General features: G+C 50.8%; 1 protein-coding gene across 4 annotated transcripts; it reads right to left on the minus strand.

Moving 5' to 3' along the window:
- Positions 1-4,507: 4,507 nt before the first annotated feature.
- PRRG3 (proline rich and Gla domain 3) lies at positions 4,508-14,547 on the minus strand. 4 transcript variants are annotated; one of them, XM_047716600.1, is made up of 4 exons: positions 14,439-14,547; positions 11,182-11,220; positions 10,167-10,327; positions 4,508-9,811 (listed from the first exon to the last, which is right to left on the minus strand). In XM_047716600.1, the coding sequence occupies exons 2-4, from the start codon at positions 11,186-11,188 to the stop codon at positions 9,284-9,286; spliced, it is 696 nt and encodes a 231-aa protein (XP_047572556.1). In that variant the 5' UTR covers positions 11,189-11,220; positions 14,439-14,547; the 3' UTR covers positions 4,508-9,283. The 4 variants fall into 4 exon arrangements, with proteins under 4 accessions (XP_047572556.1, XP_047572553.1, XP_047572554.1 ...); XM_047716597.1 differs by lacking the exon at positions 14,439-14,547 and adding an exon at positions 13,899-14,111; XM_047716598.1 differs by lacking the exon at positions 14,439-14,547 and adding an exon at positions 13,626-13,697.
- Between the last annotated feature and the right edge of the window lie 3,753 nt (positions 14,548-18,300).

An 18,300-nucleotide genomic window follows, 5' to 3' on the forward strand; every position in this document is an offset into this window, starting at 1 on the left:
AGATAACAGATACAGATACAAATATATAGATTTAGCTATATCTGTACACGTTTCTCCTGCTATCTAAAAGTAGAGCATTCCTATGAAATCTTTCATAAACCAAAACGACAAAGCAATCACCAGTAATTTTTGAGTGTTCTCAGACTCAAAAAATAACCTCTATCAGGCCTTTCTGAAGCCTTAAGACACCTTTCCTGACAGATGCACAAAATTAATCAAGATAAACACAGATCGGCCACTGTGGAAAACAGTATGAATGTTCCTCAAAAAGTTAAAAATAGAATTACCCCTTTATAGCAGCAATGTCCACAAAAGCCAAACTATAGGAAAAGCCTAGATGTCCATCAACAGACGAATGGATAAAGAAGATGTGGTATATATATATACAATGGAATACTATGCAGCCACCAAAAAGAATGAATGAACTCTTGCCACTTGCAATGACATGGATGGAGCTAGAGGGTATTACACTGAGTGAAATAAGTCAATCAGAGAAAGACAATTATCTTATGATCTCACTGATATGAGGAATTTGAGAAACAAAATAGATGAGCAAAGGAAAAAGAGAGAGAGAGGCAAACCCAGAAACAGACTCCTAACTCTAAAGTGATGGCTACCAGAGGGGCAAAGTATGAGAGGATGGGTGAAACAGGTGATGAGGATTAAGGAGAGCGCTTGTGATGAGCATGTATGGAAATGCTGAATCACTATATCATAGACCTGAAACTAATATTACACTATATGTTAACCAACTGGAATTTAAACAAACACTTTTAAAAACAAATAAAGTGCAGATGCTCACAGATACAGTTCAAAGTTGAGATGCCAAGTGCACCTTGTGAGGAAAGAGCTTGGTGGTGCCGCTCCTGCCACTCCGGATGCGCACAATCTCTGGAACAGGTCACTGCAAAACAAAAGTTGAACAGTGGATGGTATTGTTGCTTTGGGCCTATTTTTGTAAAAGCAAAAATCTTCTGCTGGTTTCTTTCAGTTAGCTAAAACAGGCACTAATGTAGGTCTTTCATAAAAACAAAGTGGCATAAAGCAAACTTTTGAAAAGTGGGGGGAGGGGTACCTGTATGTCCAACTCTCTACCTCTGTATCCATGTCCTACTGGTTCTGTGTCTCTGAAGAACCCTGATACAACCTCCTCAATATATAATTCAGTGTTTGACCAAAAATCTTCTTAGTAGTCTACTCTGTCTCCTCTGTCACTTCCCTAGCCAATCCCATCACTGCCTCTTGCCTGTATGACTGCATTGCCTTGTACCTTATCCTTTGGATCCTGTCATGACCCCTTTAACCCATTACCCACAGAGTAGACAGACTGATTATTTTAAATGTAACAAGCTTAGCCATGTCACCTTGCTCCTCAAAGCACTCCTCAGTGCCTCCCCATTCTCACTAGAGAGTAAAGAATACAGCCCTGAGTGTGGCCTTGAAGCCCTACATGAGCTGCCTTCTCTTGGCCTCTCTAGTCTCATCTTGATCTAGGATTTCCCATTATGCTACCCTGGCTTCTTCTGTTTCCTTAAAATCATGATGGCCTTGCTGGACTCTAGGCCCCTTCACATGACATTCCTCTGCCTGATTTAATTGTCTTCCAGCCCTTTGTCTGACTGATTCCTACTCATCCTACAAGCTTTAGGTGGGCCTGGCTTCCTCAGGAAGCTTTCTCTGGCAGCCCACAGCCCCAGCCCCCCAGACTTCCCCTACCAGAAAATTCAACATGATTCATTGCTATGGCTTGTCTAATGCTGTCCCACAAAGTTAGGCCCAGAGTTCCAGAAAGGCAAGACCTAGCATGTTGCTATACTCCCTTCTGGGGCCCCATGGCTTGGCTTGAAGCAGGGACACAGCCAGCTTCTGGAACACCATGCTCTGTCAGTGCCTACTCCCGTATGCCCTTGTCAGCCCCAGGATTCAGGAACGCTACACTGTTGCGATTTAGTGTAACCCATCTGATAAGAAATGTTAGCCAGCCTCTACTTTTGTAACCCATAAAGCCTGGTGAAACTGAATCCATCATGAAGTTTGAGATCTTCAGAGAAATTGCCAAAAGTCACTGTTATTGGAGCTGCTAGTCTTGTGATTCCTAAAAACAACATATTTTGTCTATAAAAAAATCTGAGGGGATGCAAAGATTTTGTCTCTTCTTCAAGCTTTGGGTTCTCACATCACTCTCCACAGAGAAAGCCTGGGAAAATTATTCTGAAGCCCACTTCTATCCCAATCCCACCTGGCTTGTTGGGACCTTTAGCAGCTGGCCCAGGCCTGTCCATTTGTGGTAGGGAAGAAACTGCTCTGGGGGGCTTGATTTGAGACTGACGAGAAGTCCACCCCCAAGCTTTTCTAGAGTGCGTAATATGCTCAGGTTTGAGATAAGGAGCAATAACATCTCCCCTTGCTACAAATGGATTGTTATAGCCTGAATTGTGTTTCCTGCCCAACCCCCCTCCCCAATTCATATGTTGAAGTCCTGACCCCCAATACCTCAGAATATGATTGTATTGGGAGATAGGCTCTTTAAAGAAGTAACTGAGGTTAAATGAGATCAAAAGTGTTTGACTTTACAGCAAGAGGCGATTAGGACACCAACATATACATAAGGAAGAACATGTGAGGTCACAGGCAGAAAAGGGTGGCATGTAAGCCAATGGAAAAGACCTTAGAAGAAACTAACCTGCCAATACCCAGTTCTCAGCGTACCAACCTCTGGAACTGTAAGAGAATACATTTCCATCATTTAAGCCATCCAGTCTGTGGTACTTCGTTATGGCAGCTAGAGCAAACTAACACACGGAAGCTTGGGTCCTAATTGGAGAATATAATCAATCAACACGTTTTATTTCACTGAATACTGACCTACAGCCAATGTGCCAAGTTCTAAGGAAGAAGTGAGGAAAAAAATGTTTTACATGGTCCCTGTTATTGTGGAATTAACAGTTGGGCAGGAGGAGGTGTGAGGACACTAACAGGTTGGACAGTCAACAGGAAAACAAAACCAAAGTGACCTCCAAAGGAGACAAGCAGTGTCATATGAGTGAGCCGGGGTGTGGGGCACTCAGGGAAGATGTGAGTTCCCCAAGGACAGCGCTTCCTGTCTGAGAGCCCTTGGTCAAAAGGCCGTCCTTCCCTCAGCTATCACAGGTGTGTTGGGAGGATTGTCTTAGTTAATGCATCCACAAGGTCTGGTGGCCTACCTAGGGTAGAGCACTACCCTAAGTGCTCAGTAAATGCTGGCTATGATTATTTCCAAGCACAACTCATGGATCCTTCCCACTGTCCCTCCACCCCTTCACTAGGTGCAGTCTCGGACCAGCAGCTCAAAGAGTTTGGCAGTAATACAGGATGGAGGCTTGGGGAAAGAATGAAAAAAGGGATCCAAACCACACCCGGAAGCAGTCTCTACGCCCTTCCCTGCCATCATTCCTTTATGCCCCTGCCCCTGACTTGCCCTCACGGTCTATAAGCAATCCCAGTGCCTTGGCCCCACAACCTGTGGTCTTGTGGTACAGTAGGCAAAAAAGAAAGGGAGGCCCAGTCCCTCAGATGGTGCCCCAACAAGAACTTTGGGACCCTGAGGCCTCCCTCGTGTATTAGCTTCTTCACATGGGCTAGCCTGGGACTCTAAGTCACTGCCTAGAATGCTGGATTCTGACAAAAAGAGTCTAATGTTCAAACCCCATATCCAGAATGTGATCCCACCTGTGTCCTGGAGTCTCCTTGAAGACTATTCATTTGACTTCTCCACATCCCCGGAAGGCTGGCATCACTCAACAAGCCAGTCCCTGATAAGAATGGAACCCAAGGCCCCTGGCTGTCAGTTCCGGCATTTAGCCTCCACATTCAATCCTTGAAAGAGGCCCTAAGTTTCATTGTCATTTTCTCATCACTGCCATGGCTTTTCCTATTAAAGTGTGGATTATTTTCATAATTGGGGATTGGCCCAACTTATACTGGCAATGTCCCACAGCCATATCTCACCCCACACCAACAGCTGGGAGTGTTTGGGGCTAAGACTACACTTCCACGAAGGGGAAGCTAGGGCATCCTGCCCTCTGAATGCTCTCTGACTTTTGCCATCATTTGAATTGAGGAAACAGAGTCAGGGCAAAGCCTGAGTTTTAAATTCTACTTCCACAGGACACAGAAAAATTTCTCCCTCCCACCCCTCCCCCAGTCTGAAACCAAGTAAGGCATCCTTTTAGCAAGAGGCAACTCTGTTAGTAACCAGGGATCAGGTGACAGGGAAGTTGCTAACTTGATTTGTGACAGACTTTACTAACCGCATCCCTGGGGGATGGGTCAGGAGATCATCTTACACACATGAGGACAATCTTTAGGACCAAGGACATCTCTACTTCCTGCTTCTAAACTGGTTTGGGCTGTTTCCTTATCTACAGTCAGACTTTTGGGAGAAACAAGTTTGGCCCACAACCATCCATTCCCCGGTGAAAGTTCGGGAGTCGGCAAGAATCCAAGATTGATGAGGAGAGGACACAAGTGAATGCCATGTGCTCTTTATTATTATTATTTATCTTCTGGTACAGAAAGAGACGAAATTTAACAGCTAAACGCAACAATTATAAAAAGAGAGAGAGAGAGAGAGAGAATCAGAAGCAAGTTTGTTGGTTGTTCCCAGGCTCCAGCGAAATTCCAACATACTACTGAATGTACAGATTTCCCAGCTGACATGGGTCAACACATGGATACAAGCACAGTTTAAAGTGGTACAAAAATGAATCCATTTCACAGTAATCATGTCTATAAACTCAGTTGCACATATCAGGATTTCCGCTGTCACAAATTCACAATCACAGAGTGAAATAGCAGGTGTGTTCAGGCCTGGGAAAGTGGCATCCGGAAGGGGGGACAGGTTGGGAGACAAAAGCAGCTGTGGGATTTTTTCCAATCTTGAATATCTCTGTTAATGCTCAGGCTGGGGGCGGGGGAAGGGCAGGCACTGTTCAACGGTCAGATGTCTCAGGGCAGTGGAACAACTGTTGAGGCAATGAGCCCAAGGGGGTGTGCTATTTGGATATCCTTGTCAGAGAAATTCTTGCGGGAGAGAGACTCACTGCCCACAGCCTGTGAAAGGAAAAGCTCCCTACATTTAATATTTGGGTGCAAATGATGGGAGTGGCCAGTGTGATAGCAAAACATCTGCCTTACAGAATATTTAGCAAGATACACAGTTACGTTACTTTAAATTACAGGCTAGGAGAATGACAAGCGGCAGCACTCACCCTTCTCACAATGGAGAGAGACCAAGAAACCATCTTACACAGAAAGAGCCTAACACACGAGAATTGCTGAACCCCAAAGCTGAAGGCACGGTGAAGGGATCCCTGATATCGTGAGCCTTTTATTTGAAAAAGGTGCTCATTTTAACTAGATCCCTTTTACACATAAGACTCTGAAAATTGACTAAAGCGAAGACTATTTCAAATTTTTCTACAGAGCAAGAATGGCAGATACCATGAATTATCTTAAATTGTGATTTTCTATAAGTTCTGAATCAGTGGGCTTCAAATTAATAGGCTTTTACCATAGTTGCAGGCAGTCTGATTACAGTACTTCGAAATTAGCTAATTATACTGATTAGTATGAGCAGAGTTCAGTGGGGAGGATGTGCTTGTTTCTGAATCGGCACAATCCTGAAATGGAGCTTCATTACTTGTCAAGCTGAAAAGCTTTGATGCCCAGCTCTCCATGTCGGCCTTGAACAGGAGAGCACATGCAAGACATAGCACACAGTCACACTCCTAGAAGCACAGAGTGTAGGTGAATAGGAGCCCCGTCCCCCCACCTTCCCCCACCCCAGACAAAAGAACAATCTAGAGGCAGCGTTGTTTTTTCCTTCTTCTCATGGGATACTATTTGGTTGTCAAAAGATCAATCCTCAGCCAGAGAGGAACCATCTGGCTCCAACTCCTTAACAAAAAGACTTTCCTGTCCCAAATTCCTCATATTCAGGCCACCAGAAAGGCCATATCCAACCCACCGGGCAGATTCCTGTTTTCCCAAGCACCCTAAGGAATTCACACTAATGGCAGTGGGATTCGCAAGCTGAAGAGGAGGCACCTGCGTGCCTCACCCTTTCTCTTGTGCTTTCGTCTTGAAAACCCCAGGCAATGGGGAGTGGCGTGTAAGGACAGGTTTGCGATTCTTGTTTTTAAAAGTCTTAATAAAAAGTTTTTTAAAGCCTTTTCTCTTTTTTCTTAATGAAAAATAACTAGCCCCACCAGTCCCAAAGTCAATAGTCACACATTTTTCCACCAAAAAATAAAAAGTAAAGTAAAAAGGCCCAGGAGTGCTCAGATCTCCTTCAGCTGTTGTTACCCACAGAGCGGAGGCCCGCAGGGTGGAGCTGTCTAGTCTTCTCCCAAAACTTTTTGTGAAGTTGGGGCAGAAGGCGGTGACTTCGCGGGGCTTGGACGGTGAGGACGGTTAATCTCAGCTTTCCTCCCTCAGGGCCCTGTGAAAAGGCTGTCCAGCCCCAGGAGGTGACATTCCTCCCTTCAGACCAGAATCCTCCTGGTACAAATATAGCCACATACTGGCTACGGTTTCAGATAAGCATATGAGAAAAGGCAATGTGCACACGTGTACAGGCACGCATGCACGCAGGCACGCACATGTGCATACACACACACACACAGTCCAAAAACAACAAAAGTGGCTACTACAGATTTAGCATCGTATCAAACCAATGACCATACAAAGACAGAGTTTGAAAAGATATATACAGAGCATTCATAAAAACCAAATGTGCACCGCGAGCAGTTATGACCGTTGTGTACTGTACAGTCTTTGCTTCAACAATATACTGCAAAAACGTCCCGGAGACCACAGTGGCAAGCCCACCTGGGAGAAGCCTGCAAAGCAACTTAACAGAACACAGGCTCCTAGGAGCTGCCTGTGCGCTCTCCCTGCAGGCCCTTGCTCAGCGCCTGCAGGACGGAACACGTGCTGTCCTCCACCAGGCCAAGCTCCTGCTTCCCACCGCCTCCCATCCCCACCCAGCTTGGCAGGGAAGGGCTCAGCAGATGCCAAAGGCAGCGGGTATTCCTTGGCATACTCCCTTTGGCTCTGGTCACCGGGGCCCATGCCTGGCTCTCTTCTCCCACGCTCCCAGGTCACACACAGGCACCTGCCTGAGGAAATGCTGGAAGGGCAGGGCTGGCCCCAGAGCTTCCGGCTGCCCCAGGTCCTCCAACGTGGCCAAACAGGAGTGACTGCTGCCTCTGTCGTGGAAAAAGCAAGGCCTTTCTAGGCCAAAAATAACTTTGTGGGGAAGGGCAGGAGTGTAGTGTTAGAGGCCCAGGGAGAAAGGGGAAGGAAGGAAAGGTGGAACGTACCTGGGCAGCACCTCTAGCATCAGGGAGCTCTCGGGGAACGAGGAGGGGGCAGAAAGTGTCAACTGACAGGAGACCGGTTCCCCGAATTGAGACTCACCATCAGAGTCACATGAGGGCCTCCACTAAGACCGGTCTCCTATAAGCTACACATTTCTAGAAGAATCTTCCTAAGGACAAACTGCACTAGCTCCCTGGTGCTTCAAGAACTGCGCAGGGCTGGGAGGTAGGGGCAAGGATGGAAACCCCCAACTGCCAGCTCAACTTGTCAAAGCTGGTGGCCTCGTTGGGATAAGAACACATTTCCTAAACTTGAAACATGTCCCAAGCAAGTCCTCAGGATGGGAGAGGCCTCCAGAAGTCATATGGGGCCTTGAAGCAGGACTGCAGTCCAAGAATGAGGCCCGATGCCTGTCCTGGAGAGCTGTTTGGACAGAAAGAAGCTTGTCTTCTCAGTGGGTTTTAAACTGTTGCAGTTGCCGATAGACCCTGGCTGTGCACTCTTTTGGACCCCACAAAAATTTGCTACATTTTTAAAAGCACCACAGAGGAAAAGTAATTTGGCACTGAGGCCGGGAGGATGGACATGTAGGGGTGAGGGGATGCAGTGTCGAGAGTCTTTTACATGGTCATGGTCAGTTAAAGGGCAGGTCACTTCTGCCCCACTGCTGTCCAAAGCCTCACTGAAATGCAGAGGTGGACAGCTTCTGGGCCACAGAAAGGGGTTACTAAAGATGGACCAGCACCTGGCAATAACACAGCAAACCCTAAATGGGCCTTTGACCCCATGTCACAGGCTTCCCCACCTCCCCTGCCAGGAAATCTTTAAAAAGGTACATTTTAGGATCTTTTCCCCAGGTGGCCACCATCATTAAGGAGAAATCAGTCATCTGAAGTTCAAGTTCAACTCAATGCACCTGCTCATGAAAAGGGAAGTGTCCTAAAAGTTCAAAGCCAGAAAGCACAGTGCTGACGAGGCCAAGTTCATGAGTTCAAGTCATTCTATTGGCCAATCAGCCTCAGTAGGAGAAAACTTCAGCTCTTGGCCGCAGGGCGATGACTGGGCTCAGGCCAGTGGGTAGCAGTTTTAGCACAGCCAGTACACATGTCTGGAAAGGCAAGGTCTTCAGAAGGCCAAGCACACTAGAACCAGAGTTAGCCTCCAGGATGGCCAAGTTCACACAGGCCTCTCACTCAGTCTGGCAGCTAGGCCCTTGTCCCTCATCCTTCACGTATCCTGTCTTCCTTCCCTCTTGCTCTAAATATTCCTATTAGTCTGGTCAGGAGTGTGAGGTTGGATGTTGATCTGATTTCCCTCAGTCCCCTATGAATGGCTCAGGTTATATGGTTTTGTTTTATCGGGTTGGTCATTTATTTATTTGTTATTACTCTTTTTTGTTGTTTTTGTTCAGTCTTTGTCCCTGTCCTCAAAATGTAAGTAAGGACAGAAAGCACAGGGCAGTTGAGGAAAAGGGGTTGCTGAAGGGCTAGCTTCTCTCTCTCATCTCTGTGGCCTAGGCTTTCAGACAGAGACAGGTCTCCAGCCAGCCATGTGGCCCTGGGGCCTGAGCCTACAGACATTCTGGCCACAATCAGCTCAGTGGGGTAATACCTTTGGCATAAGAGAAGCCAGTTCCTGATGGGAGGACAGGATGGTGGGAGCATGGGGGCTTCTGGAAGAGCTGTGCTCTCTAGCCTGTGGCTCTCCCCAGGGGCTTTGACGCATGCGTGTTCCCTACCCCCCACCCCCCACCTGTCTCTGACAACCGACTTCCTACAAATCCAGGGTTAGGAAATTATTTGGCAACAGGAGGCTAAGGCTGTTTTGTGTTGGCACAGTCTTTAAAAAGTAAAAAAAAAAAAAAAAAAAAAATAGGAGACCCCTGAAGGAGGCTTTCAATCCGGACAGGACAGAAGTCCTACTACTTGTCCGAGCCAGGGTTGGTGGCCACTATCTCCTCATACTTTGGGGGTGGGTCACTATAAGAGACACTCGCCTCCTCACTGCTGCTCTCCTGGGGTGCAGTCACCTCCTCATAGGATGGGGGAGGAGTGGCACTGGACAGCCTGGAGAGAGAGAGCTCAGGGAGGTAGAGGGTGCTCTCAAGACGGACCATCGTTCTGCCCCCTCGACTGGGCCCCAGCACCACCTGCGGGTTGCTCCCTGTCTCACGGTGCCCAGAGGACTCCCCCTGGCTATGCACAGTGCCCCGGTACACCATGACCCGGGGGAGGCTGTGCCCGGCGCGACTGGCTAGGTACCGGTTCTGAGCATACGAGGGGTGATGACGAGTGGCTTTCTGCAGCTGGCATCTCCAGATGATGAACAAGGCAATGACAATCAGCAATGCCACCCCTAGAAGGGGCACCACCACATACATGGCATCTGAACTCTGTGCAGGGTCGCGGACTGAGTAGACTGCATTCGGGTACCCCTTCCAGAACTCCATCTACAAAAAAAGAAGGGCTGCTTACACTTGCATGCAAGACCTCATGTCCCAGCTGAACCTCAGAGTCCTGCGGCTTGTCTGGCACGTTAGGCAGGGCCTGTGGCTGCTCTCCACCCTGCCCCACCTGACTGGCCTCTCGGAGCCATCCAAGAGCCTATGGGGAAATGCTCCCAAGTGAAGACGCCCCCAGAATCATGCAGCTGGGACTATAAGGACATGTTGTCTGTCCTCCTATGGCCTGAGAGTGGGCTGCCTTTCCTTTGTTGCTTCTGACTGGCCTGAGATACCAGGGCCTGCTCCTGTCATTCCTGAGGCTCCCACTGCTCCCAGAAGCCAGCCCCGGGGCAGCACATGCCGTTTTCTCTTTGTCCTCGAACACCTCCTTGACTTCTTCGTAGCTGCAGACCTCCTCCATGCACTCGCGCTCGATGGTGCCCTGGCGCAGCTCCTCCAGGAATTCATTGGCACGAGGGAACCGTTTCAGGACCGAATGGGCATTCTTGGCCTCCAGAAACACTGAGGAGAGAGCTGCACTGAAGCCTGGAATGGGCAGGTGCCCAGGGGCTCCTTCAAACCAGACTCAGCCCAGAAACAGGAGCACAATGAGGAAGGGAAGCAAGACAAAGCCGGCAGGCAGGACACCACCCCAGATACGGTGAGGCCTTCGTGAAAGGGACAAAAGGGCTGACTTTCTCTGATGACACAACATACCTGCTTAGAGTACCACAGACCTGACAAGACTCGGGCCTCGGGTGTTTTGGAGGAAAATGGGATCTGACTGAGAGGGAAGGGCATGTTGCTGTGACCAATACCAAATCACCCCATTCGACTCTACCGGGTGGCATCCCACCACCTGAATGGCCTCCTGTGTCGTCATCACTAGCCCGGCCCCAGGTAATCTAGTACTAGACAGAGCCCTCGGGTGCATTCAAATCCGAGAGTGCCTCTGGGAAGGGGGTAACAGGATCTACGCGAAGAATCGAAGCTTCTGTAGACTGGACACAGATGCTTCCTGCCAAAATGTCCCTGAGTGCCGGCCATATCGACTTATTCCAAAGGGAGAACCCCGCTGCTGTCGAGCTGCCCAGCATGGTACCAGCTGTATGTCTCTGCAAACCTGAGCTAGTTTTCCTGTCAACAGCCCCTCGTAGGGCCCAGGCAGGCAGGGCTCCACCAAAAAGCAGGCGCCCTTTCCCACAGCCTGTCATATTAGTTCCTCTCATAGTGCATAGTGCCCGGGCAGGCGTACATCTCCAGGGACAACCTGGGGACAGGCAAGCTGGAAAGGACTTGAAAAGTGAGCATGCACCTTTTCTGTGAGCCGGTGGGCCTGGCCCCTCACCCTTTGGCCTGGGGCCTGGCAAACTCACCTGCCATTGCTGCTCCCTCAGGTCCAGCGTCTCACTTGCCTGGCAAAGGAGAGAAGCAGAGTCACAATGAAACCACACCCCAAAGCCTACAGGGCACCCTCTTGGCCCTGGGATGTGACTCCCACCCCCACTGGTCAAAGGTCAATGAGGCACCTCACCCCCTGTGCCACTCACAGCTTCCCATTGTTGCCCGAGCTCTCTTCCCAGAGCTCCCTAAGGTCCAGCAGAGCCCAAAGCTAACCTGCCAGCTCTTTGCCCCATGAACAGATTCAGAGACTGTAGAAGACCTAAGGGTTGACTTTATTCTTTGAAAAAAAAAAAAAAACCCTCCTACAGGCCAAGGTTTCTCATTCCTCACTTCCCTCAAAAACTCTTTGTGCTGTTGAGTCGGAAAGGAACTCAGAAAGACGTAGAATTACGTGAGATCAAGCACATCAGCCATGACAAAGACAGAAACCAATTTTTGGAACTCATCTTTCTCACAATTGCAAGCCCCAGATACCTCTAATGACAAGCATGTTCCCTGAAAACGGGCAGCACATGTTGGAGAAGCAGGTCCTGGCAAAGCTTAACGCGACAACGGCAGGTGACCCGCCATGTCTGTCTGCACCCAACAGGGTACTGGGGATCTCCGGAAACTGAGATGCTAACTCAATGCAAGTGTTGCCTCTAATGTGAGCTACGGTCCAAAAGCCTTGCTCCTGCTCAGGAATCATCCTGCCACTACGGAAGCTGTGACCACAGCACAGTGCTCTCCTCACCACACGCTCCCACTCACACACGGATTCCAGTCACCTTGCTGCTCTCCTCCCCAATAAAAAGCTCTGGTTTTGTGACTAACTGGATGCAAACACGTGAATGGCATTGTGCCGCCGTTTTTGCCTAGGCTGCCAGAAAGTTCAGTGTTGACATTGACCATCTAGCACATATGCTTTTCCCTTGCAGCGTGGTACACGCTTTTCTATTTCTGCGTTCAGAGCCTCATGTATGCTTCAAATATAGCTTCTGATCCTTCCGGCAAACAGGTAGGCTACAAATCATACATAAAATTAAAGCTAAAGGAAAAACAGCCAATCTCACATCCGTCTATGGAAACACTGTGTCAAGAGGGATTTTCTCTTTTGAACCCCACAATGATCCCACCCAAAACTATCTGAGTGAATCTGTCAACAGAGCGGTCTACCATTGTAAGAAAAGTTGGCCCTCGATGTTTTAAGAGTGAAGACGGACTATTTAATCTCAAAATTCTGCTTCATTACTGATCTCTGGGGTTGTGGAGGGGAGGGGCAACGCCAGTCACGGGGTGTTTCAGGGTTTGAAAAGAATGAGTAAAAGCTGTACTAATAAATGAAGATAGGAAAATGCACACTTCATTGCCTATCACAGAGAACTGCCGTGTTGTTTTTGTTCGTTTTTATGTAGAGAAATTACATAGCAGCTTCCATATAGCTCCCTCTTGCCCCCAACACACCCGACTTTGGTGCATACACATCCACACAGATCAGAGCCATGAACACGTGCTCTCCTGACACCTGCCAAAGTTACTAGCTCATTTTTAAGCCTCAGACAAGCCAGGAACTACCCCCAAACAGCTCACAGGGCCTACTCCATTAATAATTCTGTAGCTGCTGCTGCTGCTATGAGGCCGCCTCCCCCACCTTCCCCAAAATTTAGCGCCTGCTTCTTTCCCCATAAATATACCATCAATAGGGCGTTGCTATGGCAACAGTGAGGAAGGAAGCGTGAGGGCTTCAGGACAGAGAATGCTGCTGCAGTCACGCATGTACGTGTCCCTCCTACCCCTGGTGGATACTGTAAGGCTGACTGTAGGCCAAGGAATTTTTAACCCACTCCCCCCAGGAACACAGCTGAATCCTGAAGGCCTGGAAAGGAAGGAAGGCAGGAACGGGCCACCACAAAGACCTTCCTTAACCCCAGCCTAGGTTGAAGCTTCCAAATCACAGCCCTCTGAAACATTGCTCCCAAAGCCCCTCGCATGGGCACAGGAGGCCATCAGAGCACCGGGTGTCCCAAGACGTGGCCTCCAAACCACTCCTCCAAATCCTAGCCCTTTCCATTCCCCTCACTCAGAACTGGTCGCCAGGAAAGGCTTCTGTGATCGCCAAAGCTCATGACTCATCAACCTACCCAGTGACATGGAACTCCCAAATTATGCTTCAGCTCAAACTCTGGGCCCTCCTTGTCCCCTTCCACTCATGCCAACCCTTAAAGTGCCCGTCCTTGCCCACCGTCGCCCGCCAGCTGCGCCCTGCCCAGGAACTCCAGCTTCTGGCCCAGCCACACTCTTCTCCTGGGTCTGCTCAAGACCCCCAACGCATTGGCCCAGCCGAGCCCAGCCCCAGTAGTGCCTCACGCCCAGCTCAGTGGCCCTGGACACCGACCCATGCCCTCGGGGCTGGGGCGCCCAACCCAAACGGCCTCACCGTTCTCTGGGCCCAGGAGGCGGCCGCCCTGATTGCGCACGCAGCCCGCCACCTCGCTGCGGCGCCTCTTCCAGCAGGGCCCCTGTCCCCGCCCACCTGCTCCCCTTCTGCCAAGCCCCCGGCCCAGCCCAGCCTTCTCCTCCCTCCCTCGCTCCCGGCCCGCAGCCCTCCCGCCGCCCCGGGGCCCCCGTAGCCGGCCAGCCCAAGGCCAGGGCCGAGGTGCGCCTGGAGCTCCCGCCCCTCGCAGTCGGGCGCCCAGGCCCTGCCCGTTACCTCTGCACCCCCCTGCCCCTGCTCTCCTCTGGGGACTCCGCCGCTGCCTGCCCCCCTCTCCCCGCTGTGCCCGGTCTGGCCTCGCGCCCCGCGCCTTGCGCGCCACCCTCGAGCGCCACGACCACCGTGCCCTGATCGCCAGGCCGCGATCGTCGTGCCGCACCGCGAGCCGGCCCGCCGGGCAGAGGGCAAGAGAGTGCTGGGGGCGAGAAGAGCGGGCCGAGGGGGAGGGAGGGCAGGCCGGCAAGCTGGGCCGGAGGGGCGGCGGCGCGCACCGAGCACCGCGCGCCCGCGCCCCACTCCGCCGGCGCCGCCCCTGCCCCCGCCCGTACTGCCAGGGGGCGGGGCCTGGCCGGCGGGCCAGGGGCGCGCCAAGGACCCCTGGCCAAAGGCGCGGGCACTGTCGTGCCTCCGGGCACCAGCCCTCGGAAGCCTGGGCGCCAAGGCGGGCTGGGGCGACCGCGCCCAAGGCCCATGCGCCAGGGGCCCCGCGCAGCGCACCCGCTCCCCCACCCCCTACTGTCCCCGACCCAGGCTCACCTGTCATTGTGGCCAGCCCGCCCCCGAGTGCCAGCCGAGAAAAGAAGGGGCTCGGGCCAGCAGCCTGAGCCCACCTAGCCGGGCTCCAGCGGGCCCGCAGAAGGGCTGGGTTGAGGCTGCGTTCCGCCAATGACTGGGTGACCTTGGCTTCTTCACTTACCTCCCCCCAACCCTGCCCCAGGACGGTAGGCTTCTCGCCTGTCAAATCTGGCAAATGGGGAGAATCCTGCCTCCTTCGCGGGGCTGCAGCGAAATAACGGAGGAAATGGGCTTGGGAAACTCTTAAGGCTCAGAAAGGGGAGAGGAAGGGGAGCGCGGGGGTGGGGGGGTGTGGCGGGGAGGGGGCTCAGGAGGCAGCGCTGTGGGAAGTTCGGCATGACAGAACCAGACGCTGGTAGATGACACTAGTCCAAGCAGAACCACGGGACCAGGTGGACTGCTAAGGGAAGGCAGGGCCGTTCTGGAGGAGCTCAGGATCTGGGTCTGCCAAATGTTTCGAAGAGGAGTTGAGTGCATCCTACTGGGTTTTCGGGGTTCTTTTTGTTCCCTGAACCTCTGGAGCCCACCTTGCAACTGAAGTGGGTGCCTTTCCCACCCCTTTTCCCATTTTGATGTTTGGAGCAGGATGATCCTGAGAAGGCACACCCAGAACTACCCCCACCCCCATTCCGGGCAAGGAAATACCAACTGCCCTGCCGCCAGAGTCTGGAAAATAAGGGGAAAGGCCTCCACCGCCTTGGGCCTCTTCCAGTCCAGTTCCCAGAGCAGAGCAGCCCCTCTGCCCCTTCTTTCTCCTCCCCCTCCCCCCTCACCTGGGGCTTTGCCCTCCACCCCTGCTGCCTGTTCTCAGAGTCTTCTCTGAGGCTTTCACAGAAAGAAATCAAGATCCCCGGAATTAAGAATGGGGGTCCTTTGGGGCCCAAAGGGCTGTGTATGCTTTAGATCCCCTCTCAGTTCAGGGGGAGAGAGGGTGGGCCCTGGTTGGTAGTTTGGGTCTCTTCAGAAACTTACTTCCTGGGTCTCCTAGTCCACCACCAAGTTCCCATCCGGATCTTAACCGTGTCCACAGGCAACTTCACACAACTTTCAGTGTGCGAGGCCTGGGTCTGTGGCTTTCGCACTCCTGGCAGCACCCCCACCTCAGCTTCTAGTTCCCTCCCTGCCCCGAATGCCTTTCCTCCCACTATCAGCCTCTGTGCACTTGCATTCATTCTTCCCACATAGCTCAGATGACATCTGTCCCCAGGTCTTGCAGGATTCCCCGCCTCAGCCCACGCTGACTGTTCGGTTCTCAGCACTCTGTCTGCAGATGCCAAGGGTGGGAAGGGTGAAGAGCAGCCCCTCTGCCTACTTCAGCTTCTGACAAGACCACACAGCAGTTGTGATCCTGAGCAAGTGATTTAACCTCTCCGCATCTCATCTCAATTTCCTCATCTGTCCAAGGAGAATGATGAGCATAATAGTGTCCCTTGCATCCAACAGAGTCTCATCCATGGCACCCCCACCTCATGCTCACAGAGCTGAGGTAAGGAGCTGGAGTAAAGGTCTGTCTTCAACTTACCACCAGGATGTTGTCCCCAATACACCAGAAGCTCTAGGCACTGTTTCCTCCCCATGGGGATCCCAAGTCTCGGCTTCCTCCAGGCCTTGGCTTCCTCAGAAGTTTTTCTAATTCCCCTCAGGAGGGTTCCCACACTTCCAGGGACCAGCTTTGGGGGACTGAAGGCCTCCCTTTCCCCAACAACTGCCTTGAGATCTTGATCTGAACAGCCCCTGGTCTGTGCCAGGATGGGAAAGGCTTAGCCACTGGCTTATCCACCTTGGCTAGGCACCTGGCAGGTTGGTGCTCTCAAGGACTTTATTTTCCAACCAAATTACACCTCTCCCACTAATGGTGCAGTCCAGACCCTCATTATCTAAATCCTAGAGAGATGCTCTGGTCTCCCTGTGAGACTTCACTCTCTTCCACCTCCATCACACGCAACGTGCACCCTTCTCTTCCTTGCTACCAAGAGGTGTTTGCTATGTCAACAAACACACCTGGCCCACATCAAAATCACGTATGTAGGACACTAAGGATTGTGGGAGGACCCACCTCCAAAAGAGTGTACAGTACAGTTGTTAATAACAATAAAAGATGGCAAAAGGCAGACCATATTTTAATTAAAATTCCCCATGCATTGCAAGAGAAAAGACCTTTTTTTACCCAACCTTGTCCTATCTTCTAACCTATCTCTGTTCCTGACCCAAACCCCATCAGGCAGGACCAGCTTTATGAGTGTGTTCTCTGCACTTGGTTTAAGGCTCTGCTATCTCCATCTTGAAATTATTAATTCTTAATACTTTTTGAACAAGAGACCTGTATTTTCATTTTGCACCAAGACCCACAAAGTATGCAGGCAATCTCACGTATTCTCAACGTTCTCAATCCTATTCCAGCGTCTCAACCACCCCTTTGCTCTTTTGATTTCCTCCCCTCCCCTCTGCAAGCCTCGGCCAATCCTTCCTTTCCTCACCTCTCAACTGCACTGATTCCATCATCTTCTGCCACATGGCCTCTCCCCAACCGCATCCTTATGTCTCATCCATTGGCTGAGACAAGTACTCTCTTCCAGGGTCATTCATTCTTGGCACCTCATTCCCTACCCAACCCTCATCCATCCCAGAATTGAACCCTTCTGTGAACTCTACTGCCCCCCACCCCTTTATATCCTCACCAAGCCTCACCTCTCCCTGAGCCTAAACACTGATCCTTACCCCAAGGAGACTCAGTGCATCTTTGCAGATGGAAAAACCAATCAAGCAAGTACAGGGGCTGAATTGTGCCTCCCCAATTCACATGCTGAAGTCCTAACCCCCTTACTTCAGAATGTGACTGTATTTGGAGACAGGGTCTTTACAAAGGCCATTAAGTTAAAATGGGGTTATTAAGGTGGGCCCCTCTCCAAACTGTCTGATGCCCATATGAGAAGAGGAGAATAGGGCACAGACACACAGGAAAAGGCACGTGAAGCATGTGAAGACACAGGTAGAAGGTAGCCATCTACAAGGCAAGGAGAGGGGCCTCTGGATAAACCAATTCTGATGACACTTTGATTCCAGACTTCTGGCCTCCAGAATTGTGTGAAAATAAATTGCTGTTGCTTAAGCCAGTCTGTGGTACTTTGTCAGGGCAGGCTGAGCAAACTAAGACATCAAGAATTTACTCAGTGCTATTATGTGCCAGGGAGTATTCTAGGACTTGGGATTACAGGAGCCAATAAAATAAACAAAAGCACCTACCATCGTGAAGTTTAGACCAAAAAAAAAAAAAAAGTCAAAGATACAAGATGTTGGGTAATGACTAGTGTTATGGAGAAGAATGAAACAGAGAAGGATCCTTGAGGTGCAGAGTATTACTGTTTCATTCAGGAGGCTGGTGTGCTGAAGTGGAGGGACTGAGAGAGGAGGACAGTGGGGATGAGGTCAGGAAGGCCACAACAGAAGGTGGTGAGAGATCGTGCAGGGCCTTGCATTCTATTGCGAGGACTTTGGCTGATAAAGTGATGTGGAGACACATTGAGGGGTACCGTGATCTGATGTCTATTCTTATACAAGTGATCAATGGAGCGCCTTCCTAAGAACAGATTAAAGAGAGAAAAGAGTGGAAGCAGGGAGACTATTTTGGGACTCTTGAAATAATCCAGGTGAGAGATAATGGTGGTTTACACCAGGTTCTGCAGTGAAGCATTGAGACGCAGGCAGATTCTGGGTAGGTTTTGATGACAGATTGGTATTGGGCTACAGCACAAAGACAGGAGTCAAGGACAGCTCTAAGGGTTTTAGCCAGAGGAATGGGAAGGATGGAGGTACATTAACAGAA

The sequence above is a fragment of the Lutra lutra genome, chromosome X (genome assembly GCF_902655055.1).
Source record: "Lutra lutra chromosome X, mLutLut1.2, whole genome shotgun sequence".
In the NCBI taxonomy this organism is placed as follows: domain Eukaryota; kingdom Metazoa; phylum Chordata; class Mammalia; order Carnivora; family Mustelidae; genus Lutra; species Lutra lutra.